At 39.1% G+C, this 9680-nt stretch overlaps 1 protein-coding gene across 4 annotated transcripts in view; it reads left to right on the top strand.

Annotated features, from left to right (window-relative positions):
• Positions 1-9435, top strand: part of PSD3 (pleckstrin and Sec7 domain containing 3) — a 373102-nt gene extending 363667 nt beyond the window's left edge. For all 4 annotated transcript variants that reach the window (XM_063083776.1, XM_063083783.1, XM_063083790.1 and 1 more), the window contains one exon: positions 1122-9435. In XM_063083776.1, the coding sequence (XP_062939846.1) occupies positions 1122-1337 (216 nt within the window). In that variant the 3' untranslated portion in view covers positions 1338-9435. The remainder of the gene's footprint in view (positions 1-1121) is intronic.
• The last annotated feature ends 245 nt before the right edge of the window (positions 9436-9680 follow it).

The following is a 9680-nucleotide window of genomic DNA, read 5'->3' on the forward strand; positions in this document are numbered from 1 at the left end:
GAAAACGTAGCACTTCACATTACTGACTTAAAACAGGCATATATGAAACCCCAATCTGACTTGAAAAATCCCTAAAAGATTTATAGTCATAACAGAATTTGCCTTTGTTGGGACAGTTTATAACTGACATGTTCTTTTGTTTAGGACTGAAACACGTTGTGCCTTCTATAAATTCTTCATGTGTTGTGACAGCATGGTATCTTGAATGTATCAAATCAAGAATCTGAGGCCCTTCTATAATTTGCAATATATATATGCACACACATACAGAAACGCAATAGTCCTCTATAATGACGTGGATAGAAACTAAAACAAAACAAAACAAAAACAGCACCACTTAGGACCAGAAAAAAAGAATACCCCTATAGTGTTCTCAACTACAGTTGTGCCTTGAACAACACGGTTTTGAACTCTACAGGTCTACTTTATATACAGATTTTTTGCAGTAAATATATTGGAAAAATTTTTGGAGTTTACATGGATTTTTGACTACATGGGGCTGGCACCCCAGTGTTCTTCAAGGGTCAACTGTATCCTCAGAAAAAGATATCCACACGCAAGAGAGGGCAATCAGGGAGCAGTTTGAAACATAATAGTACTCAATAAATAGTTAATGATGGAAGAAATTTTGTTGAATGAGAAAAGTATCAAAATAATTTGAAGTTCTGCAAGCTTCATACTGTTCATCATAGCTGCTTTTCATCGTAGCCTAAGAAGCACTGGAGGGAAACTCAGAGCAGCTTCTAGAAAGTGTTGTGGTTTTATAGGGAGGGGTCTGGAGAGTAGAAGTTGAGTCTTTGTAGCATTACCGGGAGTAGGAAAGAGTCAACAACCATATCCAAGTCAGGTTGAAGTGAGGTCTGGGTTAGGTGGGGGGAGACTCAAGTGACTGTAGTGCTGAGCTGTAAGAGCCGTCTAGTCACCAAAAACCAGAGCTTACAGCCCCTCCAACTGAGACCCCCTCGTGTGCCTGCCTGACTGTTCAGGACTCATGATTCTTCCATCTAGCAGCCAGTAACCCTAAGTTGGCATTTCTTCAGAATCCAAAACAAATGAGAACTAACACATATGCATTTGCAAACAGTGTACTGACTACCATTCTTCTCTGGTTTTGCCTTCAGAAAACCCGTTATGAAATTTATGTCAGCATTCTAAAAGGAGGAGGCAAGGAGCTCCTGAGTAACAGTGAAAGTGAGGCCGCAGGACTGAAGAAGTCGCATTCGAGTCCTTCACTGAACCCAGATTCATCTCCAGTCACCGCCAAGGTCAAGCGCAACGTGTCAGAGAGAAAGGATCACCGACCTGAAACACAGAGCATTAAGCAAAAAGTTACTTAGAATCCACCTGCGGCCAGGAAGTACTGGTCATGGAGCAAAATAGGGTTTTTCAAGATCTTTCTGGTAATCCGTGAAAATATTCAAAAAAAAAGTCTGTGACTAAATGGTGCATTAGTAACTTTTTCTATTGTATATTTTTTGTTAGTTTCTGTACAGATTGTCTTTGCTCTTGATTTCTTTGCGTTGATGATTTTTGCAACTTGATAACTAATGCACCTTTTTTGTGAGGGGAAGGGGATTGTGATTTCAGAATGAATTATGTACCCTTCTCCTTTGGTTTTATCTTGTTTGCACTCTGCTCAGTTGTTTTATGTATTCTCAAATCAACTGTTACACATTTTTTAAGGTTAAAAAATTTAATCCATTGTGAAACACTTAACTGGACAAACTTTGTAGTTTAGTAAATCATAGCCAGAGTTAATATAAGCCTTTTATATGTGAAATCTTGCCCAGTAACAAAGCTGGAATTGAGCACTGACAGATGCTCAAGTAAGTATTACAACACTGGGAGTCAAGGTGTTCTAAGATGATGCTGTGCTGTAGGCATCTCAGCACTTAGTGTTGAGTTCTGACCCTGCTGGAAGCAGGGAAAGGGGGTGCGGAAATCACAGGACTGGAGAACTTAGGGACGCACATGAACTTGCTCGAGTGTTGATTTCATTCTAACCAAGTAAGGGAAAGAGGAAGTGGAGTCATTTTACCATTGACGGTTGAGTGAAGACCAATACCCAATTAATTTTATTTTAGAGGGTAGTGGCAATAATTGGATCTTGGGGAGCTGCAGCAGCAGGCGGGTGTTTGGTCTGCAGGAAATTGTTACCTCGGTCCCACAGGGTCTAGTCTAGGAATCCAGAATCGTTTCTGTCGTTCGTACCCTTCGATCCAGGAATCGACTCTTTATATATAGGCATGGGGTTATGTCCTGGTTGTAAGAATGTGGAGGTCTTCCTTTCTAACAAAATAATATTGAAAATGGAACCCCTTATGGTCTTTCCTTAAGTCAAGACAAAATAAGGGAGGAAAAAGTAGCTGCAGTTGTCCAGCAGTGGATATTGATTCTTAAAAATAAATTTGAGAATGATAATCTGAATGAATTGTGGTTGGAAAACTGAGGAATCTGCTGGTTGCATGTACAAAGTTACTGATTCTTCTCTAGTCTCTTTGATAACCACTTCACTCTATTACTAATCTTTCTCTTAAAAATAGACGCTTTATTTTAAATCATTTCTTTCTTTCACTAAGAATAGTTCTATTAATCTTCCAGTCATGAGCTTGCCCCAGTGAAAGTCCCTTTGAAATTCAAGGAGATAAACAGAATATTTTATGTAGAGGAAGAGATGGGGGTGAACATCCACCCATTGTGACTTAGAACTTTCTTATTTCCAAACCGTGAAACTCTGTTAATTCCTAAAGCTATAATCTCCACATATACCACAACATACGAACTCATGGAATCACTCTGAATGTTCTTTTTCCTCCCATAGAAATTCTCTCTAGTTCTACTTAGTTTATAAGTTGAAGGTACTATGACCAAAGAATCGGCTGCTCTGCTTGAATAGCATGGTTCCAGCGAATTAGAGAAAACCTGCTGTAAAACCATGGTAGTTTCTAGTGGTATATGGTTATGATGTACCAGCATTTAATTACAGGACTATTTATTAGCATTTACTTTCTTGACTTATATAATTGTTCATATTAGCTGGTGCCCAGAAAAGAGTGACCTCTCTCTAAGGTTAGAGTTGCTTGCTTTGTGATAAGTATTTTGTCACACCTTTGAAAAACGCACGCTAACCCTCTGTCTTGTTTAGGTACAGGCAGTGACAACTTATATTTCAGAACCTTGAAACAAACAGGGTAGTTATCAATATGGCCCGTGTACCTAATTCATTTTTGTAGCTTCTTACTGAATCCAGTATTTTCATAAGCTAGTTGTCTTTCTTCCTAGAATCTAAATTATCAATGTGTTTATTATCTGACTAAATATTTATTTTAAGCAGAGGAGAGAGAGGTACCTAGACCATATCATCTATGAGCCTCAATAACTGAAGAAAAATTAACATCCCTGACCAGCTTGAATGTGTTTGCCCACACTGTGTGTTTATGTATATAGAATGTTTGTGTGTATTTTACTTATAATATATAATATACATTGAATGGTACCTTGCTACAGTATTTCTGACATTTAGAATAGTCTTGAAATACTCAGCATCAGCACCACTACAGCTCTGTTCCTCTTATACAACCCCTTAATGTTATCTCCATGGACTGGATGTGCTAACAGATAACTGAACGAGAAGGGTACTTTTGAAGCTGCGGTATCCCATGTTTGTATAGTTTATCTTTTAAAACAATTTAAAGGTTCTTTTGTGAGCCAGGATCCCAGATTGCTGTAGCATGATGCTGTCCATCAGTCGGGGGCAGGCTGAGGACACCTCTTCCCTGAGGCCTCTGGAGGTTGCTGTCTGTTGTCAGGGCATGTAGCAGACCAAGAGTTTATCCTACGGGAGGAAACGGTCTTTGATTTGGCTAGACTCTGAGAGTCTGGCCCATAGCCAACCATGTTTTCTTTCGCGACAATTTCTTTCCTATGGTATCTAGTCAGAAGAAATTGAAGATGTTTCCTTTCACAGCTACTTCAAGCCTGTTGCCCAATTCACGGTACAGGGGAGCCCCTTCTCCTCCTTTCCTTCTGAAGGTACTCCACCCCACTTCAGCCCCCACCCACACTCCTCACCCCCACCTCAGTGCCCAGGAGCCTTGGGATTTCTCTCCATGCAAGAAGTCACTATTCCTCTTCCCATAAATACATTTAATATTAATTTTTAGTATAGAAAATCTTGATAGTCATCAAAATGCCTTGGTGATAGTCTTGTTGCAAAATTCATCATAAAAGTGCCCGTGTATTAAATCTGAATGTTTTGGGGTTTGTCCCCAGCTCAAATGCTGGCTTTTACAGGGAGGTGTCAGGGATTTCTTGTTAGCAATCAAAACTTCATTACTAGCATGCAGAGTCCTTTTTTTATTGCCAGGCCATAGGCATTTCTGAAGTATACTTTTTTAAAATATCATTTTGCTAACTTTTAGCAATGCCTAATTAAACCAAGCAATACTTTCGTGCATTTTAATTAGTCTCAGTAAAACCAGCATGTGGGAGAGTCCTCTGATAAAAATAGTTCCTAGATTACGTGTAATGTTTTTTATTGCTCTTAGGTAAAGAGGGTGGAAAGCATTTTCTTGTGCAATGGTCTTGTGCCTCTATGTTTCTCCAACCATTAACCGAATCCAGAAGATGAGGACTGTTTCATAGGTAGACAGGACATAGGGGAATTAATTCTGAAAGAAGAAGCTGGCTGGCTTTTCAAGGCCAAGCTAGGTTTGTATTTCATCCTGTAGTCAAATCACAGAACTTCTAAGATTGAGGAAGAACTGAGGTGGAGCAGTGAAAGAGGCCCTTTGCTGCCTAAGCACAAAGTTACACAGAGTTTTCTGTTCTTCTTTGCCCATTCTGTGATAAGCGTGGACAGCTGGGAAGATGTTCTTAGGTAAGGCATTCTCACTGATAATTGGAAGAAAATTGAACTTAAGTTGCTCCATTGTCTTACATCAAGACCTTTTTGGGTTTAGTTAATTGTCCTTGAAATTTGAATTCCTTTGCCATTTTTCCTTGTGGACATCAGTGAAAAGCTTATTTCAGCCTGAATTCACAGGAAGCTTCCTAGCTTTGTAGGTGAATCTCTTCACTTCTCAGATGACAGATTTCTTTCCAGTTGTAAAACTAGCACTGTGAAACAAAGATCCGAAATGGCATCCTTGGATGTGTTAAAAGTAGAATCTGCTTTATGAATAATAGTGCAGCTTTGGATTTAAGTAGTATCTGCTTTTCTTTCAGAGCATCTAAATGACTAAAAGGTCAGTCAGTGTGGAGGCAGATGAGCCTCTGGGCTGACCTTGCTCCAAAGCCTTCTGGCTGTCTTTTCTCCCAGACCGGGCTGCTGGTCTTCCTCAGATCAGCAGATATCTCTCCACCCGTCTTTTGACTTCTTACACCATCAAGTCGTCCATAAGATGTTAGAGACCACCACAAAGGCATTCCATGGTAGATTATTGATAGTGATAGAGAGGTGCTTTGTCATCGATTCCCCTCTCAGATTCCTTTTCTATCTCTCACCCTTCAAAGGAGGACTGAAGTCCAAAGGCCTTCTTTTGTACTAACAGTATCCAAAGCCCAAGTGGGCAGCCTTCCGCTTAGAACAGTAATTGGCCCATTGCATGCAGAGAAAATGTCTTTCCAGAGAGAATGTCAATAAATACTTGAAACTGCATGACAGTTTGTTGACTTGAATGCAACAGGCAGAAAATATTGCACGTAAAGTAACCTACCTATACAGTAGGTTTCCTTAAGTCTCTGGCTCCTCCTTTGTAATTTATGTGTGTATTTGTAGTATTGCAGGCTTTTGGAGAATATTCATACAGACAGTATGTCAGATATCAATGCTTCCTGTCACCTGCCAATGTTGTATCTGTGGGTGTTTATGGTTGTATGTATGTATATGCATCAGTGTGTAGATTATATATCAGTATATGGTACATGTACATCAAAATTATTTTTGTCCTTAAAAACCCGTGTGATAAATGAAAAGCAAGTAAAAACCTCATAGGATTGATTATATAATGCAGTTGTTGAGACTATATATAGTGGTATTGTTTTATTAAACTTAAATTGAAATGGTATTTTGATTACATTTTTAATAAGACTTTATGCTAGAAAATTCCATCTTTGAGCCTTGAATCACCAGGGCAAAAAATGACTTTGAACTAACCTTGTGAATCTATTGACATGTACTGTGTGCAATACCAAGGAGAGAGTGCATTGTAATTGGGGAAATACAGAAAGGAAGGGGGGAAAGGCAGTCCGTACAGTCTTAGCAACTTCACTATTATAAGCACTTAAACAAGTCAAACTGACAATTTGGGGCTTATTACAAAAGGTGATGCTGTAACGCACACATTCTTTATTGTTGTGATTAGTCCAGAAAAATATAGCTTTCAGAAGAATTAAATAAGTACTCACCATATCATTTATGTATTTGTGTATATTTTATAGTAGATCATACAACTCTCCTGGTGCCACATTTTACTTTGAAGAAATATCCCGAGCACGAAAGTATATCAGGGCATCCTAAGACTGGGTACTGTATTCTAGGTTCGCAGTTGCACAAATTAGCCTCTGGTGTCACAGGTAAAAGAATTTCAGAACCAGGTTTAAACTTTATTTTAAATACTTTTATACTTAGGTCTCTTTTTGCTGTCTCTCCCCAAAGAAGAGCCACTGGCCTTAGTTGTTTGAGCTTACTGCTTATATTACAGCGTGTAAATAGATAAATAGACTAAAATTTTATTAATCAGCATGTTTGGTGTATTTAAAGCAGCAGCTGAGTGTGTTTGAGTGAGTGGTTGAGGGCGGTGTCTTCTGTTTAAACACACTGCCTCCTCTCTTTGTGTCTAATTCAGAGATTTGGAATTAGGGGGTGGGAAACTAATCTTCAGCTTGAGGCTGCAGTACTGTGTCAGTTTTTACACTTGAGTTGTTTTGGGTTTTTGTTGTTTTGTTTTTTTAAATTAACTCTGTAGTCTCAAACTATTTTTGCAAATATATTTCCTGATTTTTTTCTTGACATGCAGTGGACTGGCTCTGTGACTGATCAGCAGGGTCTTAGTTTTCTAAGATTCCTTCTAAAAATTTTTGTGATTGGCAAAAACAGCCATTTGATTCAGAAATCGTATAAAAAAGGAGTAGCAGAAATAAAAAGTTTCATTTTGGGCCTTAATCATTTGAAATATTTGGACTTTAATATAAAGCCATGGAAGTTATAAAGCCAAGTAACCATTTGACATCGATAATAATATCCGCTCTGTAAAGAGTATATATGCACATTGATTTTTCATTCCATTAGGATACTTTTTTTTTAAGCTATAGGAACAAGAGTAATTAGACCAAATTGAAGGGGGGGTCAGGGGAACTGCAAACTGGTTGCCTTGCATGTGGGGCAGCCATGCATGTGGCCAGCCTCTGCTCTCAAGGGATTCAGAACCAGTTTACTGTCTTCTTAAGTGCGTAAGGGGGATATTGACACATCGGGATCTCTCACCTGTGTACTCAGGCTTGCACATGTGCACGCACAATGAATGTTGTAAGGTACACAAACATGAGACCTTAAGATGTAAAGGGCTAGCGTATTCTAAAGAGGTGATGAACAGAGGGGGTGGAAGCTGTTTTCCAAGGGCCAGGGAGGAATTTGAGCTTTGAGATGCATTGCATTTTTAACAAATAAGTGAGGAGATACATGCCACATTCTTTCTGGTAGACCACCAAATTGAAGGCTTTCTTGTCATTCACAAGCAGCAGCTCTCCAGTGTCCCTCAGTAGCCTGGGTGAAGTTCCAGGAAGCTGGTGTGCACCATTTTCTAGGGGGCAGAGCTGCAGAGCTGCTTGCTTTGTAGATTATTCCTTTGAGAAAGGAATATAAATGGAGAAGCAACAGAGCACTTAACTACAGGAGCACTGACGTGGTTGTTACAATCTCCTCTGAGCTGTCTTGACGAGAGAGCTGGGACTGAGGGATGCTGAACAGTTGAGCACTTTTTCATCAGCAACAACAGTGGAAAGGAACCTAGATAAAATACTTTTCTCTTTGCAGGCTAGAGAGCTGAGCTCTCACTAATAGTGTTATAAAAATAAGCACCTTAACTTCAATTCCTGAAAATGTTGGTTAATGGAGAGAATTGAGGAGTTTTACTTAATATTTCCCCATCAGTCTGCATAAGTAAGTCTTCAGACACTCCCAGGAGGTTTTCATCCACAAGGCTCAATTAAGGACCACACTGCAGATCTGCGGCTCCTTGCTCTGAGCCTTGGTATTCCAGGGCACTGCAGAAGGTGATACTGTATCCTGTCTGCAAAGAGGAGCTTCTCCCCTGGCCTTTCACTCCACTCAAGATTCTACTGAGCAACAAGTATGTCCTGGGTTTCAAATGCTACTTCTCCTGCTTTAGGAATCCATCTGTCCCAGTGGGTTGACCCTGCTGAGGCACAATATCAAATCTCAGAGTGGCTGAGTCACTGAGGGTGGCACATGATACAGGCGGTGTAAAAGATTCTCTGACTGCAGCTAAGACCACATATTTTGCAAGAAACAGACTGCCACACTGAGATCTATCCAGAGATGGATGATATCTTTGCTTTTATACCCAGACTTCTGGAAATGGATAACGTTTCTTGTCTGTGGGAAGCGTCAGGGAACACTAAACTTTTTGTTCAGCAATTCTGCTCAGTCCAGGTGAGAGCTATTGGGTAAAAGCCTAACTGCCTCCCTGCAGTCTCTTCTATTTCCACTTTTAGAAACCCATTTCTAGAATAGAAATTACCACAAGTGGAGAATCCATATTGTCAGCCTTGATTATCGCAGGACAGACAGAAGGGTAGTAGTTTGTGTCTTTTGATATAAAACAGGCTTTTAACTTTTCCCACCTATTAACTGGGTTATATTCACTGTGGCTCAAAGTAATTGGCATTGTGGAACATTCCTTTACCTTCAAAGTTTTCTCCACCAATCATTTCAGTTTCACCGCAGTCCCGGTGCCATATGTCCCCTGCAAATTGTGAAAGTAATTAGTTACAAGATAGCAGTCTACTCCTTTTCGGTGGCCAAACTGTCAGCATTAGCAGCCTTGGGTAAGCTAGTGGTACCGTATCATGTACTGGAAACCTGTTCCTCATTATCACCCACCGGATTCAAGAAATGCCATCTCCTAGAAAATTGTGGCATTTGTGGTGGTAGTCTTTTGAACAGAACAGCAATTTATGGGGATATTGTGAAAGTATTTAAAGAATATTTTGAAAATTAAGTTTACATTTTACAATTGCTTTATTTTTTATTAAAATAGTTGTATATAAATATTATTCTATTTCACTTGTTAAAGTAAACCTAAACCTTGTAGACAAGTGAGTCACCTGATGTGTATAAAAGCTGTGATATATATAGTACATTTCTCTATTGTGTAAATGTTCATGAATATAACTGTTCCTGTGTTTTTTTTAAGTTGGGACTATTTTGTTGTTTTACAACAAAATGTATTGCATTTAAATGGTTTTTATGTAATACAAATCATGCAAAATAGTGAAGGATTTAAAATATGTATATGATATATGTAAATGTACAAGCTTTAGAAAGAAATAAATCCAACAGATTTCAGTCATTTGAAGGGAATGTTTTATTTGCTTATTTAGGCAACTAGAATAATACGTTTAAAAATCAAAACAAATAACACCACACCCTGCCACAG

The sequence above is a fragment of the Cynocephalus volans genome, chromosome 2 (genome assembly GCF_027409185.1).
Source record: "Cynocephalus volans isolate mCynVol1 chromosome 2, mCynVol1.pri, whole genome shotgun sequence".
NCBI classification, from domain to species: Eukaryota; Metazoa; Chordata; class Mammalia; order Dermoptera; family Cynocephalidae; genus Cynocephalus; species Cynocephalus volans.